This window comes from Leopardus geoffroyi, chromosome B3 (assembly GCF_018350155.1).
Source record: "Leopardus geoffroyi isolate Oge1 chromosome B3, O.geoffroyi_Oge1_pat1.0, whole genome shotgun sequence".
Classification (NCBI taxonomy): domain Eukaryota; kingdom Metazoa; phylum Chordata; class Mammalia; order Carnivora; family Felidae; genus Leopardus; species Leopardus geoffroyi.
The window spans coordinates 80,581,462-80,597,731 of record NC_059337.1 but is presented as its reverse complement, the minus strand read 5'-3'; the positions used below and the strand labels follow the sequence as shown (position 1 = coordinate 80,597,731).

At 33.6% G+C, this 16,270-nt stretch overlaps 1 protein-coding gene across 6 annotated transcripts in view; it reads right to left on the bottom strand.

Annotated features, from left to right (window-relative positions):
• G2E3 (G2/M-phase specific E3 ubiquitin protein ligase) overlaps window positions 1–16,270 on the bottom strand; it is a 68,949-nt gene continuing 52,679 nt past the window's right edge. For 3 of the 6 annotated variants that reach the window (XM_045450592.1, XM_045450594.1, XM_045450593.1), the window contains 5 exons: window positions 15,311–15,618; window positions 12,490–12,671; window positions 8,618–8,790; window positions 3,702–3,892; window positions 1–2,575 (listed from right to left, as the gene is read on the bottom strand). In XM_045450592.1, the coding sequence (XP_045306548.1) occupies window positions 2,319–2,575; window positions 3,702–3,892; window positions 8,618–8,790; window positions 12,490–12,671; window positions 15,311–15,618 (1,111 nt within the window). In that variant the 3' untranslated portion in view covers window positions 1–2,318. Of the gene's footprint in view, window positions 2,576–3,701; window positions 3,893–4,542; window positions 4,625–8,352; window positions 8,375–8,617; window positions 8,791–12,489; window positions 12,672–15,310; window positions 15,619–16,270 lie in introns of those variants that run through there. The other 3 variants (XR_006704911.1, XR_006704912.1, XM_045450595.1) reach the window with 3 other exon arrangements.

Genomic DNA, 16,270 nt, shown 5'->3' with positions numbered 1-16,270 from the left:
GCAGATGTGTAATAGGTGACTTTATGGTTTTCTTCAATATTGAGACCAATGGAAAACAAACTTGAAATATATGGCATTTTGACAACTCAAACAGTTAGGAAATACAAATACACATTGATAAGGTTTCATAGCATAATGACTTTAGAAATTCAATGTCAGTAAGAGTTGTGCACTGGCTATAACAATGAATAGAAAAAAGAAAAAGAACAATCACAATATTAACCATTTGACATAGTAACACTGCAGAAAATAAATATAGGATTCTCTACTATGCCTTGACTATACAGATTAACCTAAATATCAAATTAATGGAACATCCTTAAACCCAGAAGATGCTTTGCAATAAGTATGCTTCACTTTAAAATGTGAATATCCTAAATTATTATTTACATCATACCTTATCCCTAAGTCCCTGTCTACACATAACATAGTGAAATGAGGAACTGAAATACTGTTTCTAGTTATCGCCAACCAAGCATATTGCTTCCATACAAACCCTACCCTACCCAAAAACTGTGTGAAATTTCATCAGTTTTAATTACCACTTCAGGAGAAATTAAAACTACAAATGACCAGAAAATAGCTTTAATTAGGTTTTTTGGTTTATACTGGTTTTTAATTTCATAAAATCTAGGTAGGGTTGAGAAATATCCAATTTATCATCACATTTAGAATAAAAGCTATATGGAAAATTTGAAGTTTATATTAGGTATTCAAACTTTTATTAATCCTTTAATTACTTTTGATAATTTAACAATTCAAGACAAAGACATGCCTTGTGTCAAGTTCTTAAAAACTTCAAGTTAAAATGAAACTGTAATTTGCTGGGTCTGTCAGTAAGTGTAACAAAGGAAATTGTATTAGGATTATGTTTTAGTTTTCCTTTGGTATTAAGAGATATGTTGTTTTCCTTTAAAAAGTTATCAATAATTAAAGGATGTCTTGGGGAGAATATAATAGTTGATTATCTGCTATGTATATTTAAAAAATGTGATTAAAACCAACCTCTCATAAAGATTTACCTCTTATCCAATTTACCTTGGTGGAAAACCCATTTAATATTTGATAATAGATTAGGGACATAAGACTTTTCCACTTTCTTCTTTTGTAAGAACATACACATGGGGACATGACCATGGGACTATGTATCTTCAAATTCTTATTATATGATTTTTTTGTTACTTTTAGGTGTTCTTTAATTTTTAGTAACATTAATAAAGTTTAAAAGGCAAGGAAAGGTAAAGAGTTTATAGTAAGATACAATGAAACACTGTAGTTAATTCTGCATGGTGACATCAGAGTGGGTTTTTCATTCTATTTGCATTTCTTTCTTACGTGTTTCTAGGTTGCTTTTATAATAACAATATCTTTCAAGAGCAAAGAAGATAACTGTATAACACAGTGGTACCAGTTTACCTATCATACAACCATCTTGGTAATAAATAACTGTCAAATAGTCAAACCTACCACATGGCGATCCACTGAGATAACTGAGACACCAAAAATGATTCTGGATCAGACATAATGTGATTTAATACAACACAGGGGATACAGAGAGGGGAAAAAAATCCTATGATTAAAGACAAGGCTTTAAAGAAGACACTTTCTTAGGTATTTTTAACCATATTTTATCCACCTCAGAAGTGTTCTTAAGACTATATGGAATGTCCATAGATTTTAGAATATTTGTGCAATTCTGCTTTTCATATAATACTTCCCATTAGGCATAATCTAATTGCAGTGAAGGTCTGTTTTAATATAAATCAGTAATCTAAAAGCATTTTTAATCAATTTAGTGCCATCCTAGAAAAAAAAAAAAAAACACTTATAACACGTTCCCTGGAATATATGCCTTTGATTTATATAACAGGATTTATCAATTAGCTTTTCTATTTAATGCTTTAAAATAAAATAATTTGAAAATTTTGTAAAACTAGAAAAAACATTGTGGCATCCTATAGCTAATACTAATTTGCAGAAATAGTGAATACAAGTTTTTTTCCCCCATATATATATATATATATATATATACCATGCTATTATACTTGAAAAAAGTCTGTACAGCTATTTTAAAACTATTTATATTAAAGTTTATGAAGCATGTATTTTAAGAAAATAGAAAAATATCAACTTTGACTGGTATACTTTAACACAAAAAGTTTTTAGCTTAAATGGCCAAAACATTCCTTTATGTTCATATCATAAATTTTATTGGGCCAAGAAGCTGACAAGTTTGTTCAAAAATGATGATGGACAGATTTCTGAAACAAAAAGTATCAATAGCAGCTTTTAAAGAAGCATGTCTTTGTTCAAAACATTTAATGTCCAATGTAGTGAGTACTTTCTTCCTTTTCTAGTCTTAGAGTGTTTTTTATGGCAAAATCCATATTTTCTTGAAATTCTTGATATGTATTGGTGATTGGAAGAGCTAAACAGTTATTACACTTGTTTCCGACAGGAAAATCCATATGAAGACACTCAATTGAAGGAGTGGGTTTAAATCCAGCTGGTGGAATGGAATTGCAACCAGTTGCAAAAATAAGAATGTCTTCCATTGTTACTGCAGATTTACCATCTGAAAAGTTTACCAAAAAAGAAAAATAAATCCATGTTATATATATTGCTATCATCATAGACTCTTTCCCAACTAGACAGTGAATGAATATTTAAAGGCAGAGAATCTAACATCTATCTTAGACAAACTAAATCACCAGATCAAATGTAATAAGAGGAAAACTGTACATCCAATAAATGTTTATTTGAACCTCAAAGTAGAACTCAGAAAATCATTTAGTAGAACTACTCATTATACATTCGAATGCCTTCTCTAATATAAAATTATCATATAATTAAAGAGGTTCAGTGGGCATGATAATAAAAATAATTTTAAACCATTTCCGGATCATCCCTATTTAAGAAACTAGTTCATCAAATGTAGAGAGGAAAAATAAATGGTGTAAAACAACTAAACAGCCCACCTAAAAAGAATTTTAACTAAAATTTAAATCCTTCCTGCTCAATTTAAATGGAATGATTTTACATAGCTAATGCTCAATGATATTTACCATTTCCATAGCCCTAAGCAATGGATGAAGAATAATTCAATTTAACTTAACATTGCAAAAGATGAAATCGATGACTAGTTTTAGGATTACTCTATGCTGTGGCAATCCCCTATTTATTTATTTTTCAAGTTTTTATTTAAATAACAGTTAATTAACATACGGTGTAATATCAGTTTCAGGAGTAGAATTTAGTGATTCACCACTTACATACAGCACCCAATGCTCATCACAGCAAGTGCCCCCTTAATGCCCATCACTCATTTAAACCATCCCGCTGCCCACCTCCCTTCCAGCAACTCTCAGTTTGTTCTCTATAATTGAGTCTTATGGTTTGCCTCCCTCTCTCTTATTTTTTCTCCTTTCCTATGTTCATCTGTTTTGTTTCTTAAAATTACACATAAGAATGCCTTTCACATCAAATTATCAAGAGGACAATATATTGCAAAATTTAACTTTACTCTGTAATCTTTCCTGATCACTTTTAACTCAGTCATATAAACTTGTCTTGAAATACATTCTGTAAATATGGAGTTAGATGAAAAGTCTTATTACCAAAAAGCAAAACTCAAAGAAATAAACTAATATACTATAACAAATTTTTTAAGACAATTAAAAAAAAATAAAACATCCACATACCCTCAACAGCCTGTAAATAACTGTTCCAAAACCCCAAAGACTGTACATTGGATAATGTGCGGACTGTAAAAAGATCACTAAGGATTTCTGCAGAAAGATTCTCAGGTTTATGACAGAAGATACTATAAAATGCTTCTGGGTAAGCCTGAATTTTCTCCAAAACACCAAGAGTTTTCAGACCCTGCTTAAAACTTAAGAGAAATAAACAATAAGCCAACATTTATACATGTGTTTGGTATTACAATTACAAATTAACATTTCTAGCTAATTTACTACCACATATACTTACATATGAGGAAAAATATATAATAATATAGATATACATGATATACTTTTAAATCAATAACAAACAGGTATACTAATATAAAATTAATATTTTATCTGCTCACATTATTTGAGTTTATAAACTAGTTATAAATTAAGCTAACAACTTTTTAAAAGGAAAAAAGTAGACATGTGAAGTATTTTACACTGCAAAGTTAGTTGGTAGAAGAATGAAGATGCCTGGAGAATGCAAAGAAAAATAGTAGTAATAAATCTTAGCCACATAAAAAAATTAAAATATGTACTGCTAAAAAGAAATTAAGAAGACAAAAAAAAGTGGGAATATGTTTGTTATATACATGACAGAAAACTAATTTCTCTAATATACAAAAAATTGAAGTCATTTTTCTGAAAGAACAATTTAATAGGAAATGAGCTAAATATGAATGGGTAATTAACAAAATACAAGAAGTAAACTTTTAAAAATGCACATTCTTACTAGTAAGGAAGAATGGAGGTTTATTTTTGCCTATCAGACTGACTGAGCCCTACCTGCGGCTCTAGATCCCCTACCCACCTTCTTAGGTACCTGCTACAGATTCATCTCCTTTTCTATTGGCTTTTCCTCCAGAGCACAGAAATGTGCTTATCTTTCCCATCTTTAAATAGAAAAAAAAAAATCTTTCAATCCCATCTGTTTTCCTTTCTAAGTAGATGGTCAAGTAGGAGACCACCCACTTGAAAGATTCATGTACATTCACTATCTTCATTTGCTTATTTCCTATTCACTTTTATTCCATTCCTGTCTGTATCTGAGGAAAAACTGCCCTAAGTTCATGAATGATCTCCTTCTACAGCATCAGTCTTCTGGTTTCTCTTATTTCTCTGGCCAGATCGTTTCAGGCTCTTACAAAGCTTTGTCTTTCTTTATTTTGCCTTAAATGTTGCTGTTTCTCCCTCATTGATCTGTAACAAGGCCAATTTCTCTTCTCCCTTACCCTCTCCCATGGCTGTATTTAGCAGGTATACACTCACTCATCACTATAAAATCTATTACCTCCAGCCCAGAAATATACCCAACAGGCTAATTGTTACCATATATCCCAAGCAACCAAACAATTATCAAGTCCAAAAGAAAGTTAATTAGCTTACTACCAGAATCTGAACCATAATTGACAGTATATGCCTCCATTATCCCTCAAATTAGGATAGCCAAATCTAAAAGTCACCCTTAACTATTTCCTCTTCCATCCCTTATTACCTAGTCCTATGAATTTCCTTTTCTGAAATCCCTTTTAGCTGCTCATTTCTCTGTATACCCCTCTACCACCCTATTACAAACCACTTGCAGAGGAATTGTATCAGGCATGCAAATTCCCAAGTTTGTTTCCATGCTCTAGCTCTAGAGATGTGCCAGAAACAAACCCTAATACTGTCAGTCATCCTGACGTAGACTGAAAAGACGTAGACTTTTTCCTTTGGAAAAAAAGGTCTAAATAAATATAATTAAAGATCTTGAGATCATCCTATCTAGATTACTTGGGCTGTCTAAATACAATGACAAGTGGGTTATAAAGTGTCTCTTTATAAGAGACACAGAGAGGAAAAGGCCATGTGATAGAGATTCTAAACTACAAGTATTTTCTACTGTGGAGTGATCTCCAGAATATATTGCCAATTAAAAAAAAAAAAAAGACCAGAAAAAAGAGTGGATGGTATGTTACTATTTATCTAATAAAAGAAATTAGTACACATTCACACAAATATTTATCTGCTATCATTAAAAAAAAACCCCAAGTAGAGGTGCCTGGGTGGCTCAGTCGGTTAAGTGCCTGACTTCCCTCAGGTCATATCTCATGACTCATGAGTTTGAGCCTTGCGTCGGGCTCTGTGCTGACAGCTCAGAGCCTGAAGTCTGCTTCGGATACTCTCTCCCTCTCTCTCTCTGCCCCTCCCCCACTCAGTCTCTCTCTGTTTCTCAAAAATAAATAAACATTAAAAAAAATTTTTTAAACCCATAAATAATAGAAAGATAAACAATGAAAATCACTAAAATGATTACTTCATCAGGGAATGAAAGGTGAATGTGATAAAGATGAAAGCTATACCCCTCTGAATACAACTGGTATAGAGCTCAGTTGTTTTTTTTTTTTTTTGAGAAAGAGAGGGTGAGAATGGACACAAGTTGGGGAGGGGCAGACAGAGAAAAGTGGGGAAAGAGAGAATTCCAAGCAGGGTCTGTGCTGTCAGTGCAGAGCCCGATGCAGGGCTTGAATTCACAAACTGTGAGATGGTGACCTGAGCCAAAATCAAAAATCGGACACTTAACCGACTAAGCCACCCAGTTGCCTCTGAGTTCTTTCAATATACTTTCATTATAGATTAGACTTTGGAACCATGCAAATATTTGACATTATTTTAAAATAAAACAAAATTTTTAAAAATCACAAAAAATAGAGGTGCCTGGGTGGCTCAATCCATTAAGCATCTGACTCTTGATGTGAGGTCACGATCTCACAGTGGTGAGATCAGCATCATGTTGGGCTCTGCACTGAGCATGGAAAGGAGCCTGCTTGGGATTCTCTCTTTCCCCACTTTTCTCTCTCTGCCCCCCCCCCCCAACTTACATCCATTCTCACCCTCTCTTTCTCAAAGGAAATAAACATTAATAAAAATAATAAGTAGGGGCTCCTGGGTGGCTCAGTAGGTTGAGCGTCTGACTTTGGCTCAGGTCATGATTTCATGGTTTGTGACTTCGAGCCCCACATAGGGCTCTGTGCTGACAGCTCAGAGCTTGGAGCCTACTTCAGATTCTGTGTCTCCTCCTCTCTCTGCTCCTCCCATGCTCATGCTCTGTCTCTCTCTCTCAATAATAAATAAATGTTAAAAAAAAAAAAAAAAGAAAGAAAGAAAAAAGAAGAAAAATAAGTAAAAATTATTAAAAATAAAAAATGAAAATAAAATGTATATTCAGTTAGTAGTATAAAAACAGAATATTCCAAATGTTTTTAAAATACAATAATTTACACAGCCCTAGAAAAATGTTAATCTGTTTTCAATACTAATATGGTATTGGTGATAATGTTGGTAATGTTATTTGAGACTGTTATTAATGAAATGTGGAACAAATCAAGTGAGTATTTCATACTTTAATTCTCCTATGTTGTTGACAATTAAGATTCTCAACATGGAGCAAAGAAAAAGTTAAAAATCTTGTAGTAGTGAATTTGAAGTTATCACTAAAAGCCAATATATTTTTTACCTTAAAAACCTGAAACCAAACCAAAACAGTCCTATATTTCCTAGTTTGGCTCCACTGAAAAGGCCTAAAAACAGTGACTAATCTGGCAAAAATAAGCATTCCTAGCATCCAGATTGTGTTTTTCAAATACTATTCCCCTTTCAAAGAAACAAAGGTCCCTTAGTTCAAAATGCAAAACAGAGCCTGAAAGACCTCATCATACCATACAGCAAGAAAGCTATCATAGATCATTAAGGTTAACATCAGAAGAACTCAAAAAAGAGGCGCCTGGATGGTTTAGTTAGTTGAGTGTCCGACTTCAACTCAGGTCATGATCTCATGGTTTCATGAGTTCAAGCCCCACATTGTGTCACTGCTGTCAGCTCCAAGCCCACTTTAGATCCTCTGTCCCTCTTTCGGCCCCTTTCCCGCTCATGCTTGCATTCTCTCTCTCAAAAATAAAGAGACGATAAAAAAAAAAAAAAACAAAACTCAAAAGAAACAAAAGAAGATTTACAATGGCAAAATATGGAGACAATTAGAACTTAAGTGTAATGGTTTTGAACGCATCAAATGTATTTAAATCTATGGATTAACAAGGGCGCCTGGGTGGCACAGTCGGTTGGGCGTCCGACTTCAGCCAGGTCACGATCTCGCGGTCCGTGAGTTCGAGCCCCGCGTCAGGCTCTGGGCTGATGGCTCAGAGCCTGGAGCCTGTTTCCGATTCTGTGTCTCCCTCTCTCTCTGCCCCTCCCCCGTTCATGCTCTGTCTCTCTCTGTCCCAAAAATAAATAAACGTTGAAAAGAAAAAAAATTAAAAAAAAAATAAATCTATGGATTAACAAAGGTAAATGAACAAGACTGGCCACAGGCTGACTAGTAATTATTAGATTTGTGTGGTGATTACACGGTGTCCCAGTATGCTTACTTTCATATGTATTTTATATTATGAGAATAGAAAAAATGTGAGAACCATAAACTTCCAAACTTCTTTTAAGAGTGACTAGAACAAAAAGTTTGAAGACCAGTGTTCTAAGCTAACAAAGAGCAAAGCTCACACCTACCTTGTTAATCAAAGAATGCTTAGTACTTATTACTCAGCAGACAACAGGTGCTCAATAAATAGTTATTAAGTGAATGAGTAGAAATCGAATAGTTGGCTTATATGCTAAGAAATTTAAAATATTTTTTATTTAGAAAAATAATTATAAGTTGAGACAATGATTCCTTTTCCTACCCAAGTATGAGACATTTACACAACTCCATATAAAAGGGTTAGAACAGTAACTATCCTTAAGACATTAGTTTTAAAGCACTATTTAAAATAGCTTAAATTTTTATCAAATATATCTAACATTATAAGACAATCACTTTAAACATGTAATTTGAGAGAATCATATAAACAACTTACCTTTCAAAGGGTGCTTGGACTCTCTTAATTACATGGTAAACTAGTATATCTTTTGCCAACATGTATTTGTCACTTATTGATGTTATAAGTCTTAGACATCCAATAAGCTCGAGATAGTTATAGCATTCATTTACTATTGAGTTTAAGTCAGCCACAGTTGTTGCAGTATTTACCTATAATGAAGAAAATATACCCAGTTTACCCATATACGTGTGAATGATATTTACATACAAATGACACTTACTACTTTAAATTTAATTCTAGAGAACACCAGAGTGGAGTGAAAGTATATCAAGAATTATTTTTCTATAATAAATGTATGGCAATCCAGTTTAAAAAGTGTAAATTTCTGCCTTCAAGAAACATAGAGTATAATGCCACTTTAATATAGAAATTTATTTACATCTGAGGCAACAATTGACACAGAACAGTTACATAGCATGAGAGAGGCAAATGAGATAACCTGAGATTTCATGAGAGTATCAGCTAAGACTTAAAAGAGGGATAGAATCAAAAGAATAGTTGAGGGAACAACATAAAACAAAGAAATTCTTGACCATTTATATGCCAGACACTTCCATATAGGTTAGCTCTTTAACAAAATTACACAGGGAAAGAAAGATTAAATATAGGAAGCAGTCAGGGTGCCTGAGTGGCTCAGTCAGTTAATTGTCTGGCTCTGGATTTTGGCTCAGGTCATGGTCTCATGGTCTGAGATGGAGCCCCGCATCAGGCTCCGCGCTGATGGTACAGGGGCTTGGTATTCTCTCTCTCTGCCCCTCCCTTGCTATAAACAAACTTAAAAAAAAAAAAAAAATAGAAAGCAGTCAATAGTCTATTTGAATAGAAAACTTCCTTTTTATTTCTTCTTTCCAAAAGACTTTTTTCAGAGATTTACATGATTTTCCTCATTCATTTCAGATCTCTGCTGAAATCCCAGAAGTTTTTCCTGACTACCCTCATCAAAATACTACCTTCACACTCAGAGACTAACAGTTGGGTAATATTACCTTATGCCCCCAAGCCCAACCTGAGTTTTAGTTAGGCACACAGCCAAACTTTCCTTACAGCTCAATGTGGCTATATGTGATTAAGAGCTGTCTAATGGAATATGAGTGTCAAACTTCTCTGAACTTTACTTCTATTTCCTCCTTTAAGAACAACCTTCATGTAGATGAAGACAATATCATGATTACACAAGAGATGAGGGAATCCAATTCCCTAGATGACTTGGTGTATCATAACTATACTGCTAAAATAGAAGCCCTCTGAAAGGCCAGAGACCATTTTACACTTTGTGAACCATAGGGTGTCTGTTGCAACTACTCAATTCTGCCACTATAGTGTGAAAGCTGTCACAGACACAAAACAAATGAGAAATGGGTAGGGTTGTGTTCCAATAAAACTTTTATTTATAACAAAAGAGGCAGCAGGCCAGATTTTGTCAGCCATAATTTGTCAGACTCTACACTAAAATCTAGATAACAAGTTTTGGAGATATGAGTATCTGTTGGGGTCTCTGTTAGGGAAGCTAAGACTAAGCTCCAACTTATTATACCCCAAACATTATCTCCTCTCTTATTCTGTTTTACTTATTTTTTTAAATGTTTGTTTATTTTTGAGACAGAGAGAGAGAGAGAGAGAAACAGAATATGAGTGGGAGAGGGGCAGAGAGAGGAAGAGACACAGAATCTGAAGCAGGTTCCTGGCTGTGAGCTGTCAGCACAGAGCCCAATGTGGGGCTTGAACTCACAAACTGTGAGATCGTGACCTGAGCCGAAGTCAGACGCTTAACTGACCGACACACCCAGGTGCCCCCTGTTTTACTTATTTTTATAATACATTTTACTACATGACAGTATATTATATATTTATTTATCTTCTGTCCTCCCTCTAAAATGTAAATTTCAAGGAAGCAGGGACTTTGGTTCACTACCCTATCTTCAGTGATGAACCAGTATAGGGTACCTAGTTACTTGTTAACTAAATGAATGAACAGACATGGATAGGAGCACAGAAATAGGAGTAGATAAAGCCATGAGGAGGCCTGGAAGTCTTAAATGCCCTAATGAAGAGCCTAACTTTGTTCAATAGGTATTGAGAAGTCACTGAAGATTCCTGAGGAAGAAAGCAATGTGGTCATAACTACTTTTCAAAGAATCATCCTGAATAAGAATATTAGAATAATATCCTAATTATTTAAGCCTAGACATAATTTGACTTTGGTACAGTAAGTGCATTTGAAATAAGAAGGAAGGGCTGAAGATAAGCCACTTTTAGAGACAGATGACTTGACACACACTGATAAATAGAATACGGAGGAATGAAAATGACCCATTCTCCAGAAAGGCATGGAAATAAGAAATCTCTTGAAAACAAAAATCAGGCAAAAAACCCCACAAATTCTGGGGAAAAGTAGTTCTGTCTTAAATATATTTGGCTTAGTGTGTCAGCAAGATTCAGATCCTATTTGATATAAAAGTCTAGGGGCTCAACAACACAAGTCTGGGAATCATTTAGAAGGTTACGGGGGAGAAGAAGGTTTCCAAATAGTACAGAGTGAGGACTGTTACAACAAACCTAAAAACTACCCCAAGTTTCAGGAGTAGGAAGAAGTAAATATTAAAAAAAAAAAAAAACAAAAAAAACACAAAAACAAAAAAACAAAAAACTGTAGAGATGAATTCCAAGATAGTGGTGATTACAAAAGGAGATGAGGAAAGAAAGGCCTTTGCATATGGTGATTTAGATCCCTGGAGATCAGCTACAAACTAGGGAACTTGGGATAATGGTGGTGGGAACAGAAGCCTGACTATAAGAAGAAATGAATATGAAAGAGGAAGCTGAAACAATGAAGTTATAATAAAGTATAGTAAAGTATACTATATACTATATAGTAAAGTATAATAAATATAGTAAAGAGGAAAAAAGGAAAAATAAGTTGAAGAGTTAAAGGGTTAATTTAAACTAACATTTTAGGATGAAGTGTTTTGGGCCAAATAAAAAAGACAGACTTCCATCTTTCTTACTTTGTAGTTTTAAAACTGAGGCTTAACAAGATTAACTGATATGCCCAAGGTTACACAGTTTATAGCACTTATTTTAAATTAAAATCTGACTTCTGAGCATGTGCTTTTAAACATTAAACTATACTACCTATCATTTGAGACAACAGAGTAGGCTTAAGCAGGAAGGAGGTTAAAGGAAAAAAAGTTGAATGGATTTCAGGGTCTCCATTAGTTTCCAAATCAGTAACACGTATGTAGACAGGGATATTTATAGGGCATTATGATAGTTAAATTTTGTTTGTAAGGTCATATGTAGTACAGGGCTCAAAAAATCGTAACTATTTTTAGGTGGAAACACTGAGTCTCCCCACTGTTTCCATAAAGAAGAAATTCAGCCTTGTCCTTCTCTCCACCTAGCACTCTTATCTCCCTGTAGGAGTTAGAGTAAGTTTTTTGACTGATAAGCCAAGTCCTTGCTCTCTTCATATCCATGTGCCTAGAGAAAAGTACACTTTCATCTGCTCTCTAGCAGGCAATAAGGAGCCTGCCTTATGTCGTTTCTAGCAGGGTAGATAAATCCATCTAACTCTGAGGAGTGTTAACAAGCCATTTTGACCAAAGACCAAAGTCACATTATCCAACTGGTTGTATCAACATTAAGCCTGGCCCTTTGATCTCTAGTTGTCTGACCTTACTTAACATCTATCTCTTAATTGGTTGTGAACTCTGCTGGTAAACAGAACTACTGATGATACACCTTAACTACCACAAAAAGAGAAGTATTATTCTATCATAGGTCCATCATTTATATTCAAATATAACTAGAATATAGTCTTTATTTTAATAAACAAGTACATTTCTTACCCTGATTATCATTTGCGCCACGTCAAAGTCTGAAACATCGTCTAAAATTGGTTGGGTATTTTCTGGTCCATAAACAAGGCAGTTAAACAAGGTTTTAGAAAAGAAACCAGGTGAAGGACCACCATGAACCAAGGAAATGGCAAGGATTTTGCCAGCTTCATAGTAAAGATTCTCTTTCAGAGCTGTAAATACAGATAAAAATACATCAAATATATTTTATTATTATAAGATAACCATCATATGTGATGAATACATATACAGTAAAATTAAATACCCAAAAACTTAAATAAATGTAAAATAACTTAATTCACAGAAATTAGAATCATGTATAAAATATAGATGTCACCTAAATATATTTTTCTGAATAAAAAATGACCCATAATAGAAAAATGTAAATACAGAAAATCTTTTAATACAAAAATCACCTATAATCCTATCACCAGAATAACCAGTGTGCACATTTTGATGTAAATTTCTCATATGTATATTACTATATACACAAATAGTTTGACTTCTGCATTTTTTCACTTATTATATTGTAAACTTTTTCTATGTTATTCAAAATTATTCAAATTTACAGTTAATAAATGTACTAAGACTAATTTACAAATGTGCTACAATGTAAACCATCTTATAATGGCTATGTTAGCTAAGTTACATTTTCAATTATATGAGACACAATATTAACACCTATTTCCATATTCTTGTTTATATATCTTTGGTTACTTGATTACTATAAATTCCTACATATGCTAGTAGTTCAAAAGACATAAACATTTTTTTTTTTTTTCAACGTTTATTTATTTTTGGGACAGAGAGAGACAGAGCATGAACGGGGGAGGGGCAGAGAGAGAGGCAGACACAGAATCAGAAGCAGGCTCCAGCCTCTGAGCCATCAGCCCAGAGCCCGACGCGGGGCTCGAACTCACGGACCGCGAGATCGTGACCTGGCTGAAGTCGGACGCTTAACCGACTGCGCCACCCAGGCGCCCCAAGACATAAACATTTTTAAGGTTGTTGATACATAGCACTAAATTATCTTCCAAATGGCACAAATTTACTCCCAACAGTATATGCTATCTTACCATGTAATCACAGATTTCAATATTTTTAAAATTATCACTTAAAATGTTTTAGCTAAGTGAAGTAAGTCAGCAAAAGACCAATATCCCATGATTTCACTCATATGTGGAATTTAAGAAACAAACCAGGGAAGGGAAAAATATGAGAGAGAAAGAGATACACACACAAATCAAGAAACAGACTCTTAAGAATAGAGAACAAACAGATGATTACCAGAGGGGACAGAGGTGGGGGGATGTGTTAAATAGGTAATGGGGACTAAGGAGTGCACTTGTCATAATGAGCAGAGGGTGATATATGAAGTGTCAAGTTACTATATTGTACACCTGAAAGTAATATAACACTGTATGTTAACTACCTTAAATTAAAATAAAAACTTAAAAATAAATAAAATGTTTTAGGTACTTTGATAAATCAAAAAGATATCATGTAAATTTTCCTTAAAATTGTTCTGAGCAAATTATTAATAAGTAACATTATCAATACATGAACTAAATGAAATCTCCTCAACAATAATAACTTTATATGCAATGTATTAGCAGTCACATTTTACAGTTGAACACCCTGAGTTCCAGAGAGGGCTACATAATTAACCTAAGGATGTAAAACTACTGAAGCAGATGTGTACGAAACTGAATTCAGATTTTGTGAATTCATGCACTCATTCACTGCACCAAAACTATCTTGAATTAACACTGCTGATTATTTGGAGTGTGTTTTGTTGTTGTTGTTTTTTGTTTTTTAAAAGGAGTTTAGAATTAAACTCAGTGTAGTGCATATAATACAAATAAATCTTGATAGTTCTCAATTATTTTAATGATTCAGGCAAAAGTGAGGAAGTAAGTTCTATGACATATATAGAAGGAAATTCAAATGGAATAAAATGAGACTTCTTTCAAATTTCCTATTACAGCAAAAGTGGTATAAAAGCTCCTAAAGAGTGCTAGAATTAACCATGCTTTTTTTTTTAATTAAAAAAGGTTTTTTAACCATCTTCTGAGATGCATGTTTTAATTCCTTACCAGAGAAGTATCATATACATAATTTCACACAAAAAATTCTTGAAAGCAAAAGTACATTAAAAAATCCATTACAGAGGCGCCTGGGTGGCTCAGTCGGTTAAGCGTCCGACTTCGGCTCAGGTCATGATCTCATGGTTCGTGAGTTTGAGCCCCGCATCGAGCTCTGTGCTGACAGCTCAGAGCCTGGAGCCTGCTTCAGATTCTGTGTCTCCCTCTCTCTCTGTTCCTCCCCTGCTCTGTCTCTGTCTCTCTCAAAAATAAAGATTAAAAAAATTAAAAAAAAAATCCATTACATATGGACCAGAATAGTATCTGATAAAAATCCTAGGTTGTAAAGAAACATCCTATCAGCAAACTCCAAATATGTGAACAAGAAGGGCTCAAATAATCATCCATTCCATTTGGCTACATTATTCAAATGAAATTACAATGAATATAAAGTACATTTTTAAGAAGCTACACTTAATTATGAATTCACTCTAAGGAGGATATTTGTTATAAAGAAATTAAGCATATTCTTAAATAAAAAACGTTTCACTATAAAATTTACTTGTAAAAGTATCACTCCCCCTTCTCTTTTCTGTGATTCAATCGGTATTTTATTAACAAAGTGAACTATACATTTCGACCACAGGACTGAATAGTAATTCTAACCAACTATCTCCTTCTTTATACATGGTATCTTCAGTAGGTACAATAAAAAATAAAACAATTACCTTGAGAATTTAGAGACAAGTTCTTAGACAAGGACCCTTCAAATATTGGTGAATTCTCAAGATGCTGCATTAAGAGACTTAGGAATTCTTGCTTTGATCCAGGATGTTCTCTTCCAAAATTATCATTTTCATTAACATATGCTACTTCAATTGTGTATGAAGGATTAAAGTTTTGATTTCTGAATCCATCTAAGGCACTATTCCAGATATTGGCTTTATTAATCCATAATCTTTTAGCTTTTTTTTTAATTTGAAATCCTAATTCCATTATTATTGTTGATATATCTCTTCTAAATTTGCTGCCTTGCCTATAAAACATGAATTTAAACATAAAAGTTAAGTACTCTAAAGTACTTCATGTGACACAGCAGTTATATAGCCAATAAAAAAATAGAAAACTACATTAAAAGGAAGTTCTTCACCAACTCCCACCCAAAAGCACACAACAGGTCCCCTATTATTTGATTTGATTCTAAATTCTTGACTTCTTCCCAATTTCCTACCAAATTAAAATGTAATGTCATAAATGATTTATGAGAATGTTGATAGATCTTTATATCAAATTTGATCATTTTAGTAGATTCAGATATAAGAGTCAGAAGCTCAGAATCTCACCATCTTGGCCAATGGCTATAATAAACAGTTGCTTAAGTGTATTTCAAGCTCACGAGATCCTTTAAAAATAGAACAAATATAATCTTTGCTTACTCTATGAGAAAACCACAGTTGTAAGAGATTACACAATGTATTTAATCATAGAGTTAGTTAACAGCAGAGCTAATATTATAAACACAATTCACAACCCTTTAAATCGTACTTTTTAGTACAGACCAGTAATTCTCAGAGTGTGGTTCCAAACCAACGGCAGCAACATCATCTGGAAACTTATTAGAAATGCAAATTCTTTTTTTTTTCTTTCAAGATTTTATTTTATCTTGACACCCAATGTGGGGCTCAAAC